Source organism: Humulus lupulus, chromosome 7 (genome assembly GCF_963169125.1).
Source record: "Humulus lupulus chromosome 7, drHumLupu1.1, whole genome shotgun sequence".
Taxonomy (NCBI): Eukaryota; Viridiplantae; Streptophyta; class Magnoliopsida; order Rosales; family Cannabaceae; genus Humulus; species Humulus lupulus.
The window spans coordinates 194,949,452-194,976,390 of NC_084799.1; the positions used below are offsets into that span (position 1 = coordinate 194,949,452).

Here is a 26,939-nt window from a genome sequence, read left to right on the forward strand (position 1 = left end):
AATAAAACAAATGGTTAAAATTAAGAATTTTCGTTGTTTACACATTTTTTATATAGAAGTGATATATATATATACACGTGTGGAAGACTTTTTTCAATGGTTACTACCCATAGATGGGTACTAACAATTATGATGATGTGACAATATAGTGACATGATATAGAAGTCACCAACATGTAAATATTTTTTCTACATTAATTTCGAATTTTCATATACAATGCTTAAATAAGATTTTTTTTAATTTAATAAATATGTGATCGTCATGTAATCAGGTAATATTTATAAAAATTTTAAAAAATTAAAATTTATTTTTAGAAATATTAATTAACAATTTTAAATATGGATCATTAATCTTAATATAACTGTTAATATTAAAGTAACTATCTATAGATAGTAACCATTAAAAGTGTCTCATATATATATATGTGTGTGTGTGGGGGGTGATAATGTATAACAAAGGTGAGGGCAAATATTTCGCACGGAAAATATATAGATGAGGGGTTCACTGCTTTGTTTGGGAACCATATAATTCACGGCCTTTCCATTTGTTTTTGTCTCTCAATTACTACCAATATTAAGAGTACCTTATTTAATTCAAATCCTGGCAGATCATGTTCTTGACTCTCAATTTTTTTACTTTTCTGGCCAAATATTTTTCTTTCATTGATTGCCATCTTTCAATTTATTATCGTTTCAGTTATGATCGATTATTAATGTCATATATTATATAATTAGTTGAACTAAAATGGGTAGCATTTTGATTTTAATTATAATTTTGATGTACATGTGTAGTTCAACAAAAATATCCTAATACGAAATTCCAATTATTTTCATTAGTTAACATGGGTGATCATTCCACTATTTCCACTGTACTCTTTTGCTTTAGCTAAAATTACTGTTTTGCCACCTAGCCTATTATTGTTCGGCTATAAATAGGAGGAAGATGTAGAAGCCAAAATATCCAAAAACAAGATGAAGTCTTCTCTTATACTAATTACAGTTGTGTTGTCTACCATTCTCTTCTTCTCATCGTCATTAGTCCTTGCTCGAGAATTAAAAGAAGGTGAGAAAAATGCTTTCCCTTCTCATTACTTAGTTATTACGTTGATTATTTTTAGTTTAATAAATAATATTGTATTATTTATTGTGTATATACATCTTTATTGTAAATTGTTTATACATATGTACTTAAAAACTGATAATATTTGAAATTATAAATATTATGAAATACTTGTATTCAAATAAGTAATTAGTGTATTGTCTTTTAATATTTGTGTAAAGATAATATTAATTATATAATTTGTTTTTCTATAATTTTATATTTTTCTTTTCCTTTCTTAGTGGAAATTGTCTTCCTTTTCTTTAATTTTATTTTCATTTTTCAAGATATTCTATAATTTTCTGAAAATTATATTATGACCGTGTATATTCTACTTATTTAGAGTATCATGTAAATATTCAGAAAATTATGAATAATTTACAGTGCCAAAAAACTAGGTTCAAAATAGGATACTCTAAATAACTACAATATATACGGTAATAAAAAAAAAATGCATCGAAAACTGTTTAAGAATCACAAATACAAAATAGCTCTACCAACATGGCTCTTTTTGAAACTCATGCCACAAAATCACCTATGTATATGTATATTAAACCATGGTAAGTAAAAGAAGCACGAGTCAACTAATATAATGTATATCATTAAAGAAAATTAATAAATATATTTACGTACCTTAATTAATTGATATTTTCTTAATTCACTAATAATATTTATTTGTGATACTACATATATAATAGAGAAAATATGCTACGTGATCGGTTCCTGTGTTTTGTTAAATGACAATTCAGATTTTTGTTTTACAAAATGGATCTAAATAGTATCTTATATCCAATTTTGGTAAAAAAAAATCAAATATAATATTTCATTCTCAGCTCTTCGACCACTTTCTCCACTTCTCTGAACTCATTACATCACTAACGACCCGATAATTGATCTTATAATTGAAAATATTTTGACTAAACTCGGGTCTAAAGTACTATTTTGATCCATTTTGTAAAATACCGGATCTGAATTGTCATTTAACAAAACACGAACCAATTGCATATTCAAGAAAAATATAGGGGCCAAAATGATATTTTTATATATATTTATGCTTCAAATATCAAAAGTTAGGTATTTAAATGCAACAATTATATAAATTTATGTATTAATGCTGCCAATATCCCCAATTAAAAAGTTTGATATTTTCCTATTAACAGAAAAAATAACAATTGTGATAAAAAAATAAATATTAAATATTTAAGTATAATAAAAGTACGAACTTAAGTATTTACGGTGTCAATATTTTTAAAGATAATTAATATATATACCGTGGTAGATTTGTAATATATATTATTAATGATGTTACAGGTGCTCCTATTTACAAGCGAGTGATCGGAGCAGCACCGCCTGGCCAAATTCCATTTTCTTGTGGCCGCGGAAAACGCTATTCCCCATGCGTACCAAAAGCCCCAAAAGCCCCGCCCTGTACTATCTATGTCCGCGGCGGCCACTGCGTACCTCATGGCCATTGAATGATTAGATCAATCAGATCAGATCAGATCAGATCGATCTACTTAAATCATCTCTTCACCTGAAGGCCATGGAATTAATAATAATTCTCTAAGTGCTGCCAAAGCTAGCTCATCATCATCAGCTGTGTTAGTGTTATGTGTTTTATATAAATATATCCTCATCGTGTAAAACCAATAAAAGGGAGATATGAACAATATATTATATAGTACGTACTAATACTATTTTATGTAATAAGAAAGCCTGCAGACTGGTTTTGCAAGATCGAGTAGTGTACCCACTCTTGCAAATGCAATATATCTTAATGAATATAAATAGTATTTTTGCCTCTTAAATTATACTTCCTAAAATATGTGGTTAATTAAAATTTTCTTATGAAATATTAATACTATCGTATCGTTCTCCTATTATGATTTTTGCATAAAATAGAAAGGAATTTGATATTTTTAATTGTAATAATTTATTTTTTCTTTTAAAAAATAATTTTAGTCTTTTATTAATTTTTTTTAATATTTTTTCTTAAATTTTTTAAGAACTAATAAAAATGTAGATTCTTAAATTTTTATAATTAAAGTGGGCATAATTTGGTAGTTGTCAAAGTTTGGGGAATGACAAAAATATTAATTATTTTATGCAAATCGTAACATAGGCACAATCTAATAGTATCAATAGTTCAGGGGGAAATTTTAACAGACCGTATATTTTAGGAGTACAATCTCGCCATGTAATCAGGTAGCCATTCTAATAAAAATTAAAATTTATTTTAAAAAATATTAATTAACAATTATAAATATGGATCATTGATCTTAATCTAATGATTAATATTAAAGTAACTATCCATATGTAGGAACCATTAAAAGTGCTCCCATATATATATATACTAGATACAAGCAACGTGCAATATGCACGTTTGCTTAGTATTATTTATAGAATTTTTATTAAATTTATATTAATGTCATATAAATTTAAAATAAATATATTATTTTAATTAAATAATTTATTTATTTTTGTTTAAGTTTATATTTACTTCATATAAATATATATTATATGTTTAATATAATATTAAATATTATACGTGGATTTTAAATTTAAGTTTCTTGCTAGTTTTAAAAAAAAAACAATTTGTTGCTAATTGACAGTAGATTATATTATATGTTTATATGATATTATTCTAATAAGTGAGTTAAAGTTTAATTAAATTTTATTTAAGTTATAAAATGTATGATTTTATTATTTTTAAATAATTATTATTGTAAAATATCTAAAAAAATATCATATTTTAATTTATTTTATTATTTATTAATTTTAAATAATTATCATTATAAAATATCTCAAAAATATTCCATTTTGATTTGTTTAATTATTTATTATTTTTAAATAATTATCATGGTAAAATATCTCAAAAATATCCAATTTTAATTTTTTTAACTATTTATTTTATTTTATTTAAGTTTAAGTTTAAGTGTTTACAAACTACCGTTAAATATATGAATATTCTGTTAAATATAAAAATATTCCGTAAAAAAAATAAAAAACCCTTAAAACAAAAAATTTCTGTTATCTACACATTTATTATCATTATATAGAAGAGATAAATGAGGCACATTCTGATTTTATTTTTTTACAAAAATATTTAGGTCAAAATGGTTTAATTGGAACATATACTCATTAATTAGGAGAAATTAAGTAATCCTAATAACCTTAACACATGGAGTTTTTCTTTATATTAATACTTGGATAGAACTAACTGAACTAACTAGCTCATTCATTTCGCTGTCATAGACTCATGTCAATATAGAATCTTATTGATTGTTTGGTATATGTGATTATCCATTATTCTAGATATCACCCAAAGTGCTTGTGGATACAAATTAAAGAGCTTTACATATCACCTATTGCTGTACTAAATTGAGAAAGAAAATTAAGACAATGGCCTTGATTGGCTAGCTACATATGAAGAATTAATACTGTGAACTTGATATATAGTATACACCTAGTGAAAGAGAGTATATTTTGACTAGTATAAGTAATGGTTTATACTTTATAAGTCTAAGCTAGTCCTGTTGAATATAGTAATAAAATTGTTAATTCGGCAAGTCTGCTTTTTGGGACCACTTTCCTAGTCTTCTTGTAAATTTTGTCAAAAATGTTTTTCTTTTTTCTATAATTATACAACATATCTATTCTATATATTAATAAAAGAATATCAATCTTTAATTTTTACATAGATGAAAAATACAAAATGAATTAGATCTCTCCTTCAAAATAACACAAGCATCTCATACTCTATAGTCATCGCACTTTTCTTTTCTCCCTCTCTAAAACATAACCACAGTCATCCATTTAACAAAATTAAGAGTCCATTTCAGAGTTATAACAAGTTAATAGTAAAAGCATTTGGGCTATTTGTTCCAATTAAAGTGACTAATATCTGTATATCCTGCCATTTGTTTTTTAGTGAACATTATATACAAAAGAAGGGGCCCCTTCCAATATATGATAAAGACTAAAGGGCAACATGCCAAGACTTTTCTTCTATATTGCATTTTCAATAATGTTTGAAGTTTCAACCCATGCATGTTGCTATCTCATAATTAAAAAAATGCTATTTAGATTTTTTACCCCCGAACTATTACCACTACCGTATCGTGCCTCCTAATTTTTTCAGGCCGTTAAAAATTCCTCCCGAAATATTCACAGTAATGTAAAGAAGGACTTCCGTTAACTTTCAACACATGTGGCTAACAGAAGACTTACATGGCTGTTTATATAAAAGTGATCCTTATCATTACTCATTCCCATTCCAAATCTAATAATTAATACCTATTGGATATTATTGTGTTGTTGTTTTATATAGGTTAGGTTGGGTACGTAGAAACATATTGAAATTTTGTAAAAGTAACATACTTTTTTAAAAAAATAATGAAATAACAAAATGAACTAAATTGTTATTTCTATTTGTCAAAAAAAAAAATTGATACTAGTAATTTTATATTTATTTTATTTAATATTATAAAAAATTGAATATTAATCAAAGAAATTAAATATGTATATAATATATAATTTCAAAAATTAAAATGAAAATTCTTTTGTATTTCATTAAATCTAAGATGTACTTCATTATTATGTTTTGTATAATAAATAATACCATGAACTTCTATCATAATAATTAACTTAGATAGTCTAAATCTCAATTATTTATTTAAAAAAAATTATAGTGTGTGTCATATATGGATCATTTGACAAAAAAAAAATCAAAGTTATTATTTGGATTTATATATTTTTGGACCCTATAATTTGTCCTATTGTATGTTTGGATTATGTATTTTGATAAATTACTTTTTGGACTATGTATTTTGTAAAATTGTTCAAATACACCCATAAATCCTATTTTTATGAAGGAAAAAATTGAATATAACAATACAATTGTTAGGAAAAATGGTTGGGCTTTTGTTTGAGTTGTGAGTTTGGTGAATTATTTGTGATTTTAGTTAAAAATATTTTTGATTAAAATCAAGTTTATATTTGAACTATTTTACAAAACACAGGGCCAAAATAAAAAAATTAAACAGGGAATCAAAATAGATAATGACAAAAAATATAGGGTCAAAATTATTTTTTCTAAAGTTGTATATTGATTTTAATTTTTATTGGCTAAAGATTTATAGAAATAAGTTTTAGATGTTTTTAAATATAATTAATAGAAAATTTAAAAAATATACTTTTGTTTGCAAATTTTGTATATTAAATAAAGAGAACATAAAATAAAATAGATTGGTTTATAAAATTGATTATAGAAAATAAAAATAATGTATTTTTTGCAATAATTAAACTTTGACAAATATATTAAGTAATAATTTAATTATAATAAATATTATTACATATAGATATGCATTATGTTAATCAATCATACATCTTTATATACACATTATATATTAGGTAATATATTTAATTATAATAAATAATATTATGTATAAATTCATCACTTAATATATATTTTAAACATAGTTAATCTATCAAATGCATATTTGAATATAAGTTGCATATATTTTTTTTTAGAATAAATACCATTTTAACCCCTCTGTTTTGCAAAAGTTACCACTACAAAAAACAGGGCCTATACCGAGAACAAATGTCCTCGGTATAAGCTGGAATGTCCTCGGTATATCCTATACCGAGACAATGTCGTCGGTATAAAGTTATCGGTACAGCCGCGTCGGTAAAACAAAACTTATACTGACGACATTAAAAATATTCTCGGTATTAGTTTTACCGAGGATAATGTCCTCGGTAGAAAGTGGAAAATGTCCTCGGTACAACAAACCTCAATTTCTCATCGTACTGGTATATACTGACATCTTGGTGGTATATACTGAGGACAATGTCCTCGGTATAGACTTGTCCCCAATTTTTTTTTTTATATTTGTTATTCCCTTATTTATTTATTTACTTATTTATTTATTTATTTATTTTGAATTAAATATAAGAAAATAGAATAAAATTAAAACACTTATATTAAAGATATAAATAAAAACATAAGAGTGTATTCGTTGAATTAAAATAAAGACTTGTCTTAAACATGATAATGTAATAGTCAATTGTAATAAAATTCATACATAAGTCCTACTGAGTCGGTGCTCCAACATCAGGATCATCGGGTGGTGGTGGTGGGGCAGATTGAGATCCCGGGGTGATACAATGAGTCCGGACATGCTCCTCTAACTGTCGAAGACGCTCTCTCATCTCAGACAACTCTTCATCTCTAGTTTGTGAAGGACGAAAATCAAATGGAGTTCGGTCCCTTATGTTAAGGATACGTCCATATCCTTTCTGGTGGCCCCGTCGTTTTCCGAAGACATTTTGTACCAAAGATATGTCTTCATCTTCAGGCGCACTCGAAACTGGTGTGGAACTCTCAGTATCAGTTGCCTGTGTCTGCTGTGTGTCGCGGTATGCACGCAATTCCTCCTGTGATACAATGTATAATGTAATTAAAATTTTGAAACAATTAAAAATTTGAAAAATGTTTAAAAAAACTTAACGTACCCAAGTATTTTTTGCTGTCTCTGTCACCCACCCTGTGCCTGATTTATGGTGAGTATCCATCCAGCTATCCGGGATGGACTCAAGTTGCCCAGTCTCTAAATTGCGCTGTCACATACATATATTTTTATAAAATTAATAATTAAACGTAAATAAGAAAAATAAACTAAAAAATAATTAATTAACTAACCTTTTTATAGCATAAGGTTGGGATTGACTGAGAACCTCCATAGCTAAGCTCTTTCAGTTTCTTTCTATTCTCCTTGTTGACCGCAGAACGTTTCTGCAAAAAGTTATCGTTAGTAATATATTTAATTAAGATAGTTAAGTTTAGCAAGAAATTAATACCGTAATTTCTGGGCGACGGAAAAAATCAATTGCTTTTTGCCACTGCGTATCCGTGCAACCACCATAACGATTTTGTGGCCCATTAATCGTTAAGTGCTCTTTAATATCGTACTTCCAGTCAGAATACTTTTTAGCACACGAAGTATCAATGCCTCTCAAGATCCCAGGCATATGCCCTTCTCCATATCTAGTACGCCCAATATCAAACAAATCATCCTAATTTACAAACATTTATTAGTAAATATCACATATAACATAAAATGAGAATTAACATAAAAATACATAAACTACTTACTTCCAAATGTGCAAGTATTCTTTCTTTCGAGGCATTTGGTACTTTTGACCATTGAGGACAGTCCGGATCTGTGTACTGTCGAACAAGTAATCCGAGCTCTCTTGAGAAATTTGAGCTGTACTCTCCGATCTCTTTATATGTTCTCCCCCGCACATCCCACTCGAGAGGGAGAGGACGCCCCAACTGTTCCCTCTTTTCCCGCGTGTTCAATCCCTTATGGCGTCCACGTTTACTTGGAAGCGCTATTGTATGCAAATTCAATATTTTAAAATTAATATGGATTAATTGTTAAATTTTAAGGAGTATATCAATGTGTAAAATATTACCTCGTTCACAATCAGCTGGGATATCTGCCGGTCCACGTGGAGGATCGCATCCTCCACCATCACCCCCGTGAGATTGAGCAATAACATCAGCCATATCTGTCAAATTAATCGATATTAAAATTACATTTATCAGCTAAAAATGACAATATAAAATTATTTATTGTTAAAAATAATTACTTCAACATATTATAAAATTACCACTTAATTATCACTATAATAATCTTCACTATCATCATCGGTTTCTATGTGTTCATCTTCCTCTTCATCATCTTCATATTCAACCTCCTCCTCCTCCTCCTCCACTTCCTCTTCCTCCTCCTCTTCTTCTTCCATTTCCTCCTCCCTCTCCTCCTCAATTGCAACATTATCTATCTCAACAAATTGTAATGGAGCCCCCGTACGTTCAAAGCTGATTTGTGGCAACGGTCCAAGATCAACGAATAATTGGAAATTAGAGGAACTAGTGTCGTGCATAACATCTACTTCTACATCCTCCGCTTGTTCTTCAACTAGTGGGATGTCCCACACATTTCTGTGATGCACTTCTTGGACGACTTTCCAATGAGATTTATTTTTAAGGTCTTCAATGTAGAAAACTTGGTTAGCCTGAGTTGCTAAGATAAATTTATCATCTTTGAAGGCCTCCGAACTGGTTTTGATACTCGTTATGTTTTGCTCAAACTTTAATCCTGAAGACCGATTAGTGTCAAACCATTTGCACTTAAATAATACAACAGAACAACCAGAAAGATAAGACATCACTAAAACTTCTTCCAACTGGCCGTAATAAGTACTATTTTCGACACCCGCTACAGAGACTCAACTATTTTGAGTTTTGCGATTCTTGTCCCTGTCATAACACAAAAATCTTACTCCATTTACAACACACCCAGGGTACGATGCAACACGAGTTGAAGAACCGTTTGCTAAAGAGATTAATTCTTCATCTACTTCCAAGGATCCTGTTTGTCGAAGATGATAAATCTTATTATAAAACCAATTAGGAAATTCCTCTCTATGTAATTGGTCTAGGTTTTCAACACCTCTAGTCTGTAGAATTTCCCTATGCTCTCTGCAAAAAACAAAAACAACTAATTTAAGAGTTACTAATAAGTGTTATAATAAACATGCAATGAAATGATGAACTACTTTAATTACTTACCGAAGATATGGCAAGATATCATTGCAGTTGTTTAGAATATACCAATCTGCTATTTTCTTCACTTCATCTTCCAAAATTGTCAATGATTTCTTACCAATTGGACGACCCTGAGATCGAAAGACCGACATCTTTTTAAGTGATGGACCAACATCTACATTTCGGTCTGGACGATTGAACTTTGTCTCAACACCTTTCAAGTACATGGAGCAAAATGTTAATGCCTCATCAACCACATATCCTTCTGCTATTGACCCCTCTGGACGTGCTTTGTTACGGACATAATTCTTCAATTTTTTCATATACCTTTCAAAAGGATACATCCACCTCATGTGAACCGGTCCTCCAAGTATTGCTTCTTTCGGTAAATGTATTAGTAGATGGACCATGATATCGAAAAAAGCAGGTGGGAAAATATTCTCTAACTTGCAAACAATCTCAACAATTGAAGTTTGGACTTTTTCTAAATCTGAGACTTTTAGAGTTCTCGCACAAATGAGCTTGAAGAAAGTGCATAACTCAATAATAGTTGTACTCATTGATTTCTCTAGGAATGCATGCACACCAACTGGCAAAAGGCGTTACATAATGATGTGACAATCATGCGATTTCAAACCAGTTATCTTATTGTCATTATCAATCACATTTTTCCTTAGGTTAGATCCAAAACCATCTGGAAACTTCACTGATTTAAGAAATCGACAAAACTTTTGGCGATCTTCAACAGTGAAAGTGAATTTGGCCGCAGGCTTTTGTATCCGACCATTCAACTTCCTCAGCTGTAACTCTGGTCTCATCTTCATCTTCTCCAAGTCTACTCTGGCACTAACTGTGTCTTTGGTCTTATTCTCCAGCCCAACTATTGTGCCTACTAAACTGTCACACACATTTTTCTCAACATGCATAACATCTAGATTGTGTCGCAACATTATGTTGGCCCAATATGGGAGCTCAAAAAATATACTTTTTTTCCGCCAACCAACTTGCTCTTTTGTACGCTTTCTTTTTTGGCCGCCATAACTGACATGCTTACCAGGAAGAGAATCAGGTATAAAACTCATTTGTGTGAACATTTCTTACATGGTTAATGGCTGTGGTGGTAATCTCTTTTCAACGACACCATATGTCTTCTTGTCCCTTCTAATGGCATGTTTGATTGGTAAAAAATGTCTATGACCATAAAAAGCAACCTTCTTTTGTAAACGAATAGATGGTGTTGCCACATTGCAAGTAGAGCAAGCATGATAACCTTGAGCAGTCCATCCAGAAAGGCTACTCCTTGCTGGGTAATCGTTTATAGTCCACATCAAAGCTGCCCGAAGAGTGAAGAAACTACCATCGACTGCATCTCGAGTCTGTACACCAGTCACCCATAATTCTTTTAACTCATCAATCAATGGTCTTAAAAAAAACATCAAAATCTTTTCCTGGCGAATGAGGTCCCGGAATGAATAAACTCAACATGAAATTAGTTTCTCTCATGCACAACCATGGTGGCAAGTTATATGTCGTCAACACTACTGGCCACATACTATAAGACAGACTCATATTACCAAAGGGATTGAATCCATCTGCAGCCAATCCAAGCCGCACATTCCTGGGTTCCATTGCAAATGTTGGATTATTTCGGTCAAAGTCCTTCCAAGCTTTCCCATCAGCAGGATGACGCAATACACCATCTTCTTTTATACGTTGCTCGTGATGCCATCTCATATGTTGAGCAATGTGCCTCGATGCATATTTTCGCATTAACCTAGGGGTTAAAGGAAAATAACGCATCACTTTATGAGGCACTTTCTTTCCCTTGGTGTTCTTGTCCACCCATCGATCCTCTCCACAAACAGGACATTTTCTTTTTCCAGCATGTTCTTTCCAAAACAGTGCGCAATCATGCTTGCAGACATGGATTGACTCGTAGCCCAATCCAAGTTTCCGCAACAACCTTTTCGCTGCATAGTGCGATTTTGGAAGCTTATTTGGGGCTGGAAATGCATCATGTAACAACTCCAGCATTCCATCAAATATTTTGTTGGGAATTTTTCCCAACACTTTGAAATGCATTAACTTCACTAGGAAATTCAATGAAGTGTAATTTTGACACCCGGGGAATAATGGAGCCTCGATCTCAGCAAACAAATCGTTATAATGTTGCCCACTCCTGTAGTCAGTTGTAGGTATCTCTTGACCGCGCTCATTCTCCGCTTGTTCGTCATTGTCATTTTGCATAAGATCAGTGAGAACATCCATCATTTCATCTTCATCATTTTGATCTATCCGAGCTCTCATTGGTATTATTTCATCCTCTCCATGCCAATGCCAATTGGTATATTTCCGTAGAAAACCATTTACAAAAAGATGATTTTCTAATACATCAATCGTCTGAAATTCAACGTTGACACACCTCCTACACGGACATTTCACCAATCCCCTTGAGTCAACGCACTGCCGGGCTCTCTGGAGAAAATCCATCACACCAGCCTCATACTCATCGGATAATCGATCTGTCAAATTAATCCAACTCTTGTCGATCGACATTGTATGAATGTAGCACTGCACGGAACACTAATCATCAAACTTACAATCAATTTGTGTGTGTCCTAATTCAGAGAGAGACAAATGTAAGAGTCTTCAATGACTCACCCTCTCTAAACAGGTCTAAGGCTTCTTGTGATGAACACTAAAAAAATATAATATTATCACTATGTGATAATAACACTATTATATCTTTGGTAATAATTTCTTATTACCAAAGAAAAAAGCAAATATAATTAAATATGTTTTTTTTAATGTCTTATGCTTTTTGAAGTTAATTATGTTGTTTTATGATATCTAACTATAATATATTTTAGTGTAAATATTATTAAACTTATTTAAATTTGACATATTAATTTAGTATTTATTAAATTACATATTTTACTTATGCTTTATTGAATAGTTTGATTAATTTAAACAAAATTTCTAAAATTTGTTTAAAATTTATTTAACTACTTTAGGATTAATTTTTATTTTTATTAAAATTTAGTTGCATAATGTTAATGTTAATTTTTTTTAATCTTAATTTTAAAATATATTATTTATATAAAAAAATAAATTATTCAAAAATTGAAAAAAAATATTAAAAAAAATACAGAAAAATTAAAAACAACTAACAAATAATATTAAAAACATATTTTTTTAATTTTAATTTTAATAATGATTAAAACTAACAAATATTAAATTTAATTTTTTTAATTTTAATTTTAATTTTAATAATGGTTTTCTAATAATATATTTGTTAATTTTATTTAATCAGAACTAACACATATTATTTTTTTACATATTAATTTAGTATTTATTAAATTACATATTTTACTTATGCTTTATTGAATAGTTTGATTAATTTAAACAAAATTTCTAAGATTTGTTTAAAATTTATTTAACTACTTTAGGATTTAATTATTACTTAAATTATTTAATTAATGTTTATTTTTATTAAAATTTAGTTGCATAATGTTAATGTTAATTTTTTTAATCTTAATTTTAAAATATATTATTTTACTTATCAATTCACTATTTATTAAATTAGAAATTTTATTGAGTACTTCTACTAATATTCACAATATCTCTAAATTTTACAATTCTAAAAAAATATTAAATATGTTTACTAATATGTTTAATACACATAAAATTCACCAAAACAACATAGAATTTATTTTTAAAAAAATACTAATCAATCATATAACAATTTTCCAATTCCTAATATCATTTTTACTAATACATATTTTGAAAACCTAAAAATAAATACATTCTATCTAATATAATAATTTCATATTTTTATTAAAATTAATATTATATTATTTATATAAAAAAACATAAATTATTCAAAAATTGAAAAAAAAAATTTAAAAAATACAGAAAAATTAAAAAAAACTTACCAATGCCTTCAATATCTTGCTAGCAATCTCTTTAGTCCAACAAAAACCGAATACCCAACCTTCAAACAAAAATTACAAAATATCATTATACAATTTCATAAATATATATATATAAAATGAATAAATCGTTAGAATTATTTTAAGATTTATTACTTATTTAAATAAAATTTCAGGATTAATGTTTATTTTTATTAAAATTTGGTTGCATAATGTTATTGTTAATTTGATTTAATCATGATTAAAAATATATTATACAACTTATCAATTCACTATTTCTTAAATTATAAATTTTATTGAGTATTTTTAATTCTAAAAAAAATTGGGCAGCATAACGACTGTATTTTCATATATCCCAAAATTTAAAAACCTGCAAATAATACATAAAAAAATATCCAGTCGCAGAACATACACAAAGCAATACAAATACATTGTAAATGACTATATAATTTATAATTATTACTCTAAATTTTATTAATTATTCAATTTTCTATTTAAAATATCATAATTCTACTAAAAATTAACAACAAAAACAAAGCATCAATATTCATCAACACTAAGAATAAAAAAAATTAACAACAACAACAAAATTCAAATTAAATAAACAAAACTCACTCTAATAATCAAAATTTATTAACCAAATCTAATAATCTAAAACTAAAATTATTTAACTCAATCTAAAATACAAACAATCAAATATTAAATTTTCATATAAACATATATTTATAACTAAAAGTCAAATTATATACCTAAAAAATAAATTATTAAATTAATAAATTTTCATACTAATAAATTAATTATTTATCATAGGATTAAACTAACTAAATCTTAAAACTATATATGTATTTTACAAAAATACTACACAATATATTATTTCCTCTAAATTGGATATCACTAAATTTTTAAATAATTTTCATCACAAATTATTATTTTTACCTATTTTAATTACATAATCAGAAATTATATATATAATATAACAAATAACAATATATTAACAATATTAAACAAATTATAAATAAAACCCTAAATATATTTATGCAAAAAATATAAATAAAACCAAAAAATTACAAAGAAAATGTGAAATACCTCTAAAACCGCTGGTATACAATGCAAAACCTGAAAAAAAAATACCACGAAAAACTCATTATAAAAAATCAAAACTGAAAAAAAAATTTAACAATTTATACAAAAAAAAAACTGAAATATTTGTAAATAATTACCTCAATAAGCCTTATAGCCACTTAAATCGCCTTTGGAAGGGAAACTTTGACCAAAAACAAAGTTTGTGGGGGCCGAAATGCAGGAAAACAGAAATGGGGGGCGGAGAAAACGAGTTTTGGTTTTTTTCCATTTCAGATAAATGAGCTCGGTACACAAACTAGAATAAAAAAACCGCGTAAAAGAGGCGGGTGTGTAAAAGATCTATACCGAGAACTTGTACTCGGTACGATGTTCTCGGTATAGGACGTTTTTTTTGTAGTGTACCAACAGGACCTTTGTGTTTTGTTATGATAATTTAGACCACGCGTTTTGCAAAATGCAACAAAAGAGTACAATGGACCAATTTTGGTCACACTTTTTTTAAATATGACCAAAATAGCCTTGGGTTTTTCATTTTAATAAATTAATAAATTAATTTTAACATTTAATTTTTTATTAAATTAATTTTTAAAATTAAAACATTTAAAATAAATTTAAATAATGTAATATTTAATTTAAAAATAAAATTTTAATATATATGGTAAACTTAATTAAAAAAAGTAAAATCTTAAACAAAACTTAATTAAAACAAAATAAACGTCTGAAACACAAATTCAAAGAAAAAATGTATATAAAAAAACTAAAGTGTGTTCTTTATTTCATCTCAAACCCTGCTTCAAAGAAAAAGCTAAATCAAAAAACTAAAATGTGTTATTGATTTCATCTCAAACCTAGATTCAAAAAAGAAGAAAAATTGGTCATCATCACTAAGGCAATATCTCATCTTAGATCTAAAATAACCAAACCTAAAATAAAAATCAATGTTCAAAATCTCATGAACCCAAATTTATTCATAAATACAAAAAATGAAACAAAAAATTGCTTAATAAACCATGAAATTAGATCAGAATATTCCCCTCAAAAAATCCAACAAACCCACATTTCAAACTAGAAATTGGATCTCATACCATGACAACAAAAGCTCTTTAATCTTGCAAGAACATAGGAAACCCTTGAAACCCAGAAGCTTGAGTAAAACTCCTCACCTCCTCCAACCCAAATCTGCAAATCGAAGTCGACCGAACTCATGGATGCTAGATCTGAAGCCTCGTCAATCGCCCCACGTCAGATTGAAGGCCTTGTCACCTAGTGTAGATCTGGTGTCGTCGCACCTAGAAGAAACCAAGAACCTTGTCGTTGAGCCTCCAACCGCCATCTCGTCGGGTTCATATCTTCATTTCCCAGAGATTACTGATCGGAAGGGGAGCTTGACGTCCTTCCGCAACCTGACCATCCTTAGATTTGAAACCTCAGACCAACCTCCATTGCAGATCTTAAGCCTCATCGCAGCGACAAGTCAAAAGTCATCGTAGCCACAACTCAACCCAGTTGTCACCTCCGTCTCCGGCTTCATATTTTGTAGCAAGGTACCTGCAAAAGCAAGATGGAAGAAGAAGAAGAACATGATGAACACGATTTTGATTCTTTTCTGATTTTTGTTCCAGGGTTTTGATTTTTATTAGTTTTATGTTTTATTTCAAACTTATATGTTAATTAAATTAAAAATTGATATTACCCATCAAAATCCGCTCATGTAAAACGCCATATCTTGCCTAATTTTGTGAAAATGTCATTTTTATGCTTACTTAGAGAAATGTCAATAATAGTCCAAAAGTTTAGTGGGGCCTTATTAAAATAATACAAATGAGAAATTATGGGAAATGACTCAAAATAAAGCCATCAAGAAGCTAATGTCCTCATTTTTTAAATTATAGATAAATGACCATTTTACATTGTTGATTACCTAAATTGCCATTTTTTATAATTTATTTATTTATTTAGGACTGTATGACTTTAATATAGTGGTATATTAATATTAGTTTTGTTTAATTAGTTTTAATTTTAAAGTTATTTTGATTTTTTAAGTTTTTTATAGGTTGTTGGTATATTATTTTCCAATTAGTGTATATGTTTTTTGTGGTATGGTATATAATTTTTTTTTGTGATATTTAATTTCTTTTTTATTATACATAGTGGTAGTATATAATTTTGTATCATGGTATATACATTTTAATGGTATTATATAACTTTGTTAGCATAGTATATACATTTTTTAGTAATAATTTTGTAAGTTTTGATGGTATATTATTTTTCAACTTAGTATATATATTTTGTGGTATGGTATATCATTCAACAACCCATAAAAAACAAAAAAAAATCAAAATAACTTTAAAATAAAAACTAATTAAATAAAACTAATATACATATACCATAATATTAAAATATTTAGAATAAAATAGTAATTTGTTAAATGATGTATTTGGTAATATGTGATATTAAATAGATGATTATGCTATTTTACTACAAAATTAAAAACATGGACATTTAGTTACTTTCACACAACATTAAGGGTCATTTTGCACTAAGCCCCTAATACAATATGGGACCATTACGTTAAAACAAAATAAAATATCTTTGCACTACTACAAAATATCCCATACGGATCACATTTTTAGGACACGCGGCTAAATGCAAGTGCTTTAAAAAATCTCTGAAGTTTTTAGGACACTCACTGAGAGTATTTAAAAAACACATTTTAAAGCTCGTAATAAGTATCCTAATAAAATAAGTGAGTCCTAAAAAACCATGAGAAAATAAAATTGGTCAGTGGATTTTTAAGGGCTTGCAAAGAATGCTCTAAAAGAGTATTAAGGGCTTGCGAAGTGTGCCATAAAAACTTTTAATTAAAAAAGGGATAAGGGACACATATATTTTCAAATTAGGGAATTTTTTTTTCCTGATGAGGACTTCGAATTAGGGCTTTTAGCTAAGGATTAGGGCTTCTCGGCAATACTGCAGAGCTGGTCGGAGCTAGCAGCATTCTTGGAACAATTGTAGCACTACTACAAAAAAGGGTTTTTAGGACTCGCGGGGCACGAGTCCTCTATTTGAGAGCCCTTAAAAACTAGGGTTTTTTAGGACTCGCAAAAAATGTGCGAGTCCTAAAAAGTTCTATTATTAATTTTTAAAAAATGAATAGGTGGCCAAAGCTCCCGCCGGAGCTCCGGCAACAGTGGCAGCGCCACCACCGGCGACGGTGGTTCGAGAAAACAATGATTGGCTTTCGAAACCTAAGGCTCGGGGAACGTCGTGGTGGTGGTGGTTCTTCGTGGAACGGAATGTGGTGGCCGGATTGGAGGTAAAAAGTTTTGGCCTCCATAGATTCCGACGAACACCAAAAATGAAATTCGGCGACTTCTAATCTGATCCTTGGTTGGGTTTTGCTCGCATGAAAGTGTTGAGTACGATGGTGGTGGTGGCTCGACTCACAACGACCCAAGGTGGTCGGAATCTCGTCGGAAACTTTGGGAAAACCCAAAACCGATCTTCTTTGTTGTCTGTCTTAGGTGGCGCGTGAGGGCTTGAACTCGCAGGGGTCGAAGCTTCGGTGGCCTCTAAAGCTACCTGGAATACTTCCTCCGTTTCTGGTTTTGATAGGATGGGCGGTTCCACTAGGTGCTTTTTGAGCTCCTGAAAGGCCAGCTCGCACTCCTCTGTCCATTCAAACTTCTTACCTCCTCTCAATAAGTTGAAGAATGGGAGGCCACGATCCGTTGACTTCGAGATGAATCTGCTTAGGGCTGCCATCCTGCCAGTCAAGCTTTGGACATCTTTGTGCTTCCGAGGTGATGGCATGTCAATCAGGGCCTTTATTTTGTCGAGATTAGCCTTGATTCCATGGGAGTTCACAATAAAGCCCAGAAATTTTCCCGAAGATACCCCAAAAGTGCACTTTTGAGGATTCAGCTTCATGTTATACTTCCTAAGCACGCCGAAGCACTCTTCGAGGTCATCAACATGGTTCTTGTTGAGTTGAGACTTTACAAGCATGTCATCAACATAAACCTCCATGTTGTTCCCTATTTGCTCTGAAAACATCATGTTTACGAGCCGCTGATATGTGGCTCCAGCATTCTTGAGCTCGAATGACATGACATTATAGCAATATAGCCCTTTATCCGTGATGAAGCTCGTGTGTTCTTGGTCGGGGGCATGCATGGGGATCTGGTTATATCCAGAATAGGCATCCATGAACGACATCAGGCCATGCCCCGCCGTGGCATCTACGAGCTGGTCAATCCTTGGTAACGGAAAATAGTCTTTTGGGCAAGCTTTGTTGAGATATGAGTAGTCAATACAGGTTCTCCACGTCCCATTGGGCTTTGGGACCAACACCGGATTGGCTACCCAGACAGGGTAAAAGGCATCCCTAATGAATTGGTTTGCCTTTAACCTGTCAACCTCCTCTTTTAACGCCTTCTTTCTGTCTTCATCCAGTTTTCTTCGCTTTTGTTGCTTCGGGGGAAAGCTTTTGTCTATGTTTAGTGCGTGGCTTGCTACATTCGGGCTTATCCCCACCATGTCTGAGTGTGACCATGCAAAGACATCCTGGTTTTTCTTCAGAAAGCATATTAATTGCTATTTTGTCTCATCTGGGAGGTGTTTCCCGACCTTCACCTTTCTCAAGGGTTCAGCTTCCTCGAGCTGAATTTCTTCGAGCTCCTCTAGAGGTTCGAGGTCAACTTTCTCCTCAATCCTCGGATCAATCTCCTCGTCGATTTCTAAGACCGTTCCATCTTTATTTTGTATGATAACGAGTGCCTGAGCGCTCGTTTGCTTCTTTCCCCTCAAGGAGATGCTATAGCATTCCATCCCTGCCAGTTGGTCCCTTTTTAATGTCCCGACTCCGCTAGGGGTCGGAAACATAAGGGCCAGATGCCTTACTGATGAAACTGCCCCTAGCCTGACCAGGGCGGGTCTCCCGAGTAGCACATTGTAGGCAGATGGCAAGTCTATCACCACGAACTCCATTATCTTGGTCACCGAGACTGGATAGTCTCCCAAGGTCACGGGGAGCTCAATTGATCCCATACAGGCAGTTCCTTCTCCTGAAAAGCCGTACAAGGTGGTTGCACATGCTTTCAGGTCGCGAAGGGAGAGTCCCATTTTCTCGAGGGTTGCTTTGTAAAGAATGTTGACTGAACTCCCATTATCTATGAGAACTCGGCGGACTCTTTTGTTAGCAAGCCGAAGGGTAATGACCAGTGGATCATGATGAGGGAACTGAACATGGGAGGCGTCTTCCTCGGTGAAGGTTATTGGCTGTGTTTCAATCCTCTGGCTTTTTGGCGCCCTAGGTTTGGGTTCATAAGGAGACCCGTCCCCTGTCTTTAACTCGTTAACATATCTTTTTTGGGCATTCATGCCCCCTCCTGCGAGATGAGGCCCTCCCAAGATGGTTATTACGTCCTCTCCATCTATCGGCGGGGGCCTGTCTTCTTCCTGAGATCGGGAGTTATTATTGTGTGTCGTAGGAGGCGCGGCTACTCTCTGGCTCGCGGCCGTCTGACCAGTACTCTGGTTTTTGACATATTGCCGGAAGTAACCTCTCAAGATCAACCCTTCGATCTCGTCCTTCATTTGTCGACATTCATCAGTTGTCTGCCCGGTGTCTCTGTGGAAACGGCAATACTTACTGGAATCCCTCTTGGATTTTTGATTTCTCATTGGGTCCGGACGCCTAAAGGGGACCTGGTTTTCATTAGCTAGGTATATGTTTTCCCGAGACTCGTTGTGCTCGGTGTGCACTCTATACACGGAGAAATACCTCTCTCCTTTCTTTTTCTTTCCTCCCTCAGCTTCGGGGTTACTTCCTTCGTTCTTTTTCCTCTTGGAGAGATTCTCCGAGGTAGGCTTTGGAGCTGCTGGGTCTGCTGAGGTTGAGGCAGAGTTGACGTTTATCGTTGTAGTTTCTGACTGGGAGGTCGCTTTGAGCATCGACCTCGCTTCCTCTACATTGACAAACCTTTGCGCTCGTCTGTTAAACTCGGTTATTGACCTTACTGGTTTCCCTTGCATGTCGTCCCAAAGGGCACTTCCTGGTAATACACCAGCTCAGATAGCCATTAGGTGTCCACTGTCATCCACGTCCCGAGCTCGGGCTACTTCCAGATTAAATCTTGTTAGGTAACTCTTCAATGTTTCGCCCGGTTGCTGCCGGACGTTAGTTAAGGTGGATGCTTCTGGTCTGACCCCCACCATTGCTCTGAACTGCTTCTTAAAGTCTTTAGAAAACTACTCCCATGAGGTTATTGAGTGTCTCTTATACTTTTCAAACCAACTTCTGGCGGGTCCTGCCAATGATGTTGGAAACAACATGCACCTGAGCTCGTAACCCACGTTACTGGCTCTCATGATAGTGTTGAACGTGCTCAGGTGACTACATGGGTCGGTCTTTCCTTCAAATGTTGGGACGTGAGGAATCCGAAACCCTTGAGGAAATTGAGTGTCAGAAAAATGGGGAGCAAACGGCTCGAGCTCCTCATCAGAGTCCTCATATCGACCATTTCCTCGTTCATTCTTCAAAAGCCTAAAGGCTCTTTCGAGCTGATCGATTCTTTCTTGGACTGGGTCAGTAGGAGGTGCTGTCTGGAATTGACTGTCATTGATCGTGATTCCAGGCTCGCTTCTCCGCGAGGGATCTCTACGCCTATTTAAGCGATCCCTCAGGTCCGGATTTGTTTGATCTCCATTCCCCCGACTCTGATTCAGATGATTGCGCAGGTCGGGACGATTCTTGCGACTTCCAGTATTCTTACGACCTCGGTCGTGTTTGCTGACGGACATGGTCTCTCCGAACTCATCACTGGTGAAACTCATTGCTCGGTTATTTCGCGATGGATTCTTTCCATGTCGCCTCGTCTCCGCAGTGCGAGACCGAGACGTCTGACTTCTCTCAGATGGAGCGCCTCTCCGCTCCTGGAAAGTCTCCCTGTTTCCTTGTCTATCCCCTACACGCCCTTGATCCTGATCTCGAACAGGTTGAGCGTTTCTACGGGGTGGCGAAGGATATCTTATGGGTGACGGAGGGAACCGTATAGGCGACGGTGGCTGCCACCCTTGTCGCGGCCTAGAGGGTCCAGAGTTTGCCCGAGACGGGTCAGTCGCATTCGGTGCGCTCCCAGGTACCTGAGTCCGAGCCTCTGTAGGGGTTCGGTTATTCTTAGTTCCTGCAGGTGCTTCCACAGGCGGGTTAGGCTGGACCCGAGCTCGAGTACTCCTCTGTGGCCTGGGAGGAGCGGATGGCTTTGCTGGTGCCGGAGGTTGAGTCAGCCTCCTTGTGGCAGCATCTTTTCGTGGACGCCCACGAGGTCTCCGGGGAGGAACATGCATGTCCCTTGGAGGAGGCACTTGGTTTTCGCGCGGAGGCGGGGGCTGAGCCACCTGCGCCTCTGCGGCTATCCTTGTCAACTCCTCATTCTGTTTGTTGGCCTCTGCCAACAGCTGCTTTAACTGCCAGTTTTCTAGTTCCACAATGGGAACATACCGCTCCGGATTGTAGTACATATCCTCATCCCTTGGTGGAGGCGGTGGTCCCCGGGAATCAGAAGACCCACTCCTCTCCTCAACATCCGGGTTCTCCATTGGTTGTTTTTCAGGACGTCTTGGGTAATTTCCCTCAGGCGTGTTCTGATTGTTAGTGGCCATGATTCTTTCAGGGATGAATGCTTAAGGCTCTCAATGAAAGCACCAAACTGTTGACGCCGTTTTTCGTCAAACAGTGAAAGAAGAGCACATAAACAATAATTGATAATAGACAATTAAAATAAGACAATACAAACACGCAATTTTTACGTGGTTCAGCAGTTAAATCTGCCTAGTCCACGAGTCTCTGTTATTAAACTCAAGATTATCTCTGAAAATTCTTCAGCATGAATTCTTCAGAGTTTTCTATCAAGGTTCAGAATTTCGGTCATTTACAATGGTGCATGGCCTCTCTATTTATAGAGAAGGCTGCATAATATTATCCCACATATTTTGGGTAGTTACTCTTTTTGTGTAAATCAAATAAAGGTCTTTAAATGCCTATAATCAGATATAAAAGGAAACGTCCCCTGAAGACCAGGGGACGTATAACTGACCAAGTAATATCCCACGATTTTAGGGGATTTACAATAATATATGAGGATTACATCTCGTATTTACAATACTTATAGATATTCAAGGTGGTTATCATGTATCTCTAAGACTTTAGCTTCCCAGGTTTCCCGTCATCTTTCGAGCTAGAGACATCTCCCGAGGTCGCGTGGCTTTCGAGATCGTATGTGCGTCGAGCTCGGACCCCCTGATCCGAGGTCATTCCTGAAGATAGATATGTTAAGGGAGCTACCTTTTGAGATCGTGAACGTTCGAGGTCATCGCATTCGAGGTCATATCGAGTCTTGCAGGCTCGATATTCAATCCTGGAGCGTACTTTAAACCTTACGAGACCATTTGTTGCAAATCCATCTTTCGAGATCATATATACCATAGCTCGAAATCTGGGTATAACAATAATTTTTAACATTTGAATTTGAATTTAAATTTATATTAATATAATTAATAAATATCTATTTTTAATTCATTTTAAAGGTATATTCCGTTAAATATTTAGAATATTCCGTTAAAATTAACAAAATATTAAAGCAAAAAAATTCTGTTTTCTACATATATTTTATATAGAAGATATATATACATATATTATTATACATATTAAATATCTAGTCTTCTACTAATTAATATTATTATAACAATAATAATTTATAATTATTATAAATGTAGTTTTATATGAAATATTAATATAATAATGATATTTTATAATATTTGAATTTATATTAATATAATTAATAAATATTTATTTTTAGTTAGTTTTAAAAGTACATTTAGTTAAATATTTAGAATATTTTTCTTAAAGTTAATAAAACAAATGGTTAAAATTAAGAATTTTCGTTGTTTACACATTTTTTATATAGAAGTGATATATATATATACACGTGTGGAAGACTTTTTTCAATGGTTACTACCCATAGATGGGTACTAACAATTATGATGATGTGACAATATAGTGACATGATATAGAAGTCACCAACATGTAAATATTTTTTCTACATTAATTTCGAATTTTCATATACAATGCTTAAATAAGATTTTTTTTAATTTAATAAATATGTGATCGTCATGTAATCAGGTAATATTTATAAAAATTTTAAAAAATTAAAATTTATTTTTAGAAATATTAATTAACAATTTTAAATATGGATCATTAATCTTAATATAACTGTTAATATTAAAGTAACTATCTATAGATAGTAACCATTAAAAGTGTCTCATATATATATATGTGTGTGTGTGGGGGGTGATAATGTATAACAAAGGTGAGGGCAAATATTTCGCACGGAAAATATATAGATGAGGGGTTCACTGCTTTGTTTGGGAACCATATAATTCACGGCCTTTCCATTTGTTTTTGTCTCTCAATTACTACCAATATTAAGAGTACCTTATTTAATTCAAATCCTGGCAGATCATGTTCTTGACTCTCAATTTTTTTACTTTTCTGGCCAAATATTTTTCTTTCATTGATTGCCATCTTTCAATTTATTATCGTTTCAGTTATGATCGATTATTAATGTCATATATTATATAATTAGTTGAACTAAAATGGGTAGCATTTTGATTTTAATTATAATTTTGATGTACATGTGTAGTTCAACAAAAATATCCTAATACGAAATTCCAATTATTTTCATTAGTTAACATGGGTGATCATTCCACTATTTCCACTGTACTCTTTTGCTTTAGCTAAAATTACTGTTTTGCCACCTAGCCTATTATTGTTCGGCTATAAATAGGAGGAAGATGTAGAAGCCAAAATATCCAAAAACAAGATGAAGTCTTCTCTTATACTAATTACAGTTGTGTTGTCTACCATTCTCTTCTTCTCATCGTCATTAGTCCTTGCTCGAGAATTAAAAGAAGGTGAGAAAAATGCTTTCCCTTCTCATTACTTAGTTATTACGTTGATTATTTTTAGTTTAATAAATAATATTGTATTATTTATTGTGTATATACATCTTTATTGTAAATTGTTTATACATATGTACTTAAAAACTGATAATATTTGAAATTATAAATATTATGAAATACTTGTATTCAAATAAGTAATTAGTGTATTGTCTTTTAATATTTGTGTAAAGATAATATTAATTATATAATTTGTTTTTCTATAATTTTATATTTTTCTTTTCCTTTCTTAGTGGAAATTGTCTTCCTTTTCTTTAATTTTATTTTCATTTTTCAAGATATTCTATAATTTTCTGAAAATTATATTATGACCGTGTATATTCTACTTATTTAGAGTATCATGTAAATATTCAGAAAATTATGAATAATTTACAGTGCCAAAAAACTAGGTTCAAAATAGGATACTCTAAATAACTACAATATATACGGTAATAAAAAAAAAATGCATCGAAAACTGTTTACGAATCACAAATACAAAATAGCTCTACCAACATGGCTCTTTTTGAAACTCATGCCGCAAAATCACCTATGTATATGTATATTAAACCATGGTAAGTAAAAGAAGCACGAGTCAACTAATATAATGTATATCATTAAAGAAAATTAATAAATATATTTACGTACGTTAATTAATTGATATTTTCTTAATTCACTAATAATATTTATTTGTGATACTACATATATAATAGAGAAAATATGCTACGTGATCGGTTCCTGTGTTTTGTTAAATGACAATTCAGATTTTTGTTTTACAAAATGGATCTAAATAGTATTTTATATCCAATTTTGGTAAAAAAAAATCAAATATAATATTTCATTCTCAGCTCTTCGACCACTTTCTCCACTTCTCTGAACTCATTACATCACTAACGACCCGATAATTGATCTTATAATTGAAAATATTTTGACTAAACTCGGGTCTAAAGTACTATTTTGATCCATTTTGTAAAATACCGGATCTGAATTGTCATTTAACAAAACACGAACCAATTGCATATTCAAGAAAAATATAGGGGCCAAAATGATATTTTTATATATATTTATGCTTCAAATATCAAAAGTTAGGTATTTAAATGCAACAATTATATAAATTTATGTATTAATGCTGCCAATATCCCCAATTAAAAAGTTTGATATTTTCCTATTAACAGAAAAAATAACAATTGTGATAAAAAAAAAAATATTAAATATTTAAGTATAATAAAAGTACGAACTTAAGTATTTACGGTGTCAATATTTTTAAAGATAATTAATATATATACCGTGGTAGATTTGTAATATATATTATTAATGATGTTACAGGTGCTCCTATTTACAAGCGAGTGATCGGAGCAGCACCGCCTGGCCAAATTCCATTTTCTTGTGGCCGCGGAAAACGCTATTCCCCATGCGTACCAAAAGCCCCAAAAGCCCCGCCCTGTACTATCTATGTCCGCGGCGGCCACTGCGTACCTCATGGCCATTGAATGATTAGATCAATCAGATCAGATCAGATCAGATCGATCTACTTAAATCATCTCTTCACCTGAAGGCCATGGAATTAATAATAATTCTCTAAGTGCTGCCAAAGCTAGCTCATCATCATCAGCTGTGTTAGTGTTATGTGTTTTATATAAATATATCCTCATCGTGTAAAACCAATAAAAGGGAGATATGAACAATATATTATATAGTACGTACTAATACTATTTTATGTAATAAGAAAGCCTGCAGACTGGTTTTGCAAGATCGAGTAGTGTACCCACTCTTGCAAATGCAATATATCTTAATGAATATAAATAGTATTTTTGCCTCTTAAATTATACTTCCTAAAATATGTGGTTAATTAAAATTTTCTTATGAAATATTAATACTATCGTATCGTTCTCCTATTATGATTTTTGCATAAAATAGAAAGGAATTTGATATTTTTAATTGTAATAATTTATTTTTTCTTTTAAAAAATAATTTTAGTCTTTTATTAATTTTTTTTAATATTTTTTCTTAAATTTTTTAAGAACTAATAAAAATGTAAATTCTTAAATTTTTATAATTAAAGTGGGCATAATTTGGTAGTTGTCAAAGTTTGGGGAATGACAAAAATATTAATTATTTTATGCAAATCGTAACATAGACATAATCTAATAGTATCAATAGTTCAGGGGGAAATTTTAACAGACTGTATATTTTAGGAGTACAATCTC

At 31.9% G+C, this 26,939-nt stretch overlaps 1 protein-coding gene and 2 long non-coding RNA genes across 5 annotated transcripts; 2 read left to right on the plus strand and 1 right to left on the minus strand.

Moving 5' to 3' along the window:
• The first annotated feature begins 479 nt into the window (after nt 1-479).
• LOC133789033 (uncharacterized) lies at nt 480-2,906 on the plus strand. The gene is made up of 2 exons (XR_009873444.1): nt 480-1,062; nt 2,410-2,906. It is a non-coding gene; the product is annotated as an uncharacterized LOC133789033 (long non-coding RNA).
• Nucleotides 2,907-7,067: 4,161 nt separating this feature from the next.
• LOC133789034 (uncharacterized) lies at nt 7,068-16,532 on the minus strand. 3 transcript variants are annotated; one of them, XM_062226750.1, is made up of 10 exons: nt 16,430-16,532; nt 14,874-16,284; nt 14,740-14,769; nt 13,657-13,715; nt 8,584-8,679; nt 8,258-8,499; nt 7,963-8,178; nt 7,805-7,897; nt 7,618-7,722; nt 7,068-7,539 (listed from the first exon to the last, which is right to left on the minus strand). In XM_062226750.1, exons 5-10 carry the CDS (start codon nt 8,675-8,677, stop codon nt 7,195-7,197), a joined length of 1,095 nt encoding a protein of 364 aa, XP_062082734.1. In that variant the 5' UTR covers nt 8,678-8,679; nt 13,657-13,715; nt 14,740-14,769; nt 14,874-16,284; nt 16,430-16,532; the 3' UTR covers nt 7,068-7,194. The 3 variants fall into 3 exon arrangements, 2 of the variants coding, with proteins under 2 accessions (XP_062082734.1, XP_062082735.1); XM_062226751.1 differs by lacking the exons at nt 13,657-13,715; nt 14,740-14,769; nt 14,874-16,284; nt 16,430-16,532 and adding exons at nt 8,782-9,655; nt 9,746-12,363; XR_009873445.1 differs by lacking the exons at nt 7,068-7,539; nt 7,618-7,722; nt 7,805-7,897; ... (5 more) ...; nt 14,874-16,284; nt 16,430-16,532 and adding exons at nt 8,785-9,655; nt 9,746-12,538.
• Nucleotides 16,533-24,128: 7,596 nt separating this feature from the next.
• Nucleotides 24,129-26,555, plus strand: LOC133789035 (uncharacterized). The gene is made up of 2 exons (XR_009873447.1): nt 24,129-24,711; nt 26,059-26,555. It is a non-coding gene; the product is annotated as an uncharacterized LOC133789035 (long non-coding RNA).
• Nucleotides 26,556-26,939: the final 384 nt, after the last annotated feature.

Excerpts from the sequence above, each read along its gene's own strand:
- LOC133789034 (XM_062226750.1), bottom strand. The coding sequence starts at position 8,677 with ATGGCTGATGTTATTGCTCAATCTCACGGGGGTGATGGTGGAGGATGC. Across the intron at positions 7,898-7,962 it reads TCCGTCGCCCAGAAATTACG|AAACGTTCTGCGGTCAACAA; the intron begins GTATTAATTTCT and ends AACTTTTTGCAG. Across the intron at positions 7,540-7,617 it reads AGACAGCAAAAAATACTTGG|GAGGAATTGCGTGCATACCG; the intron begins GTACGTTAAGTT and ends ATTGTATCACAG.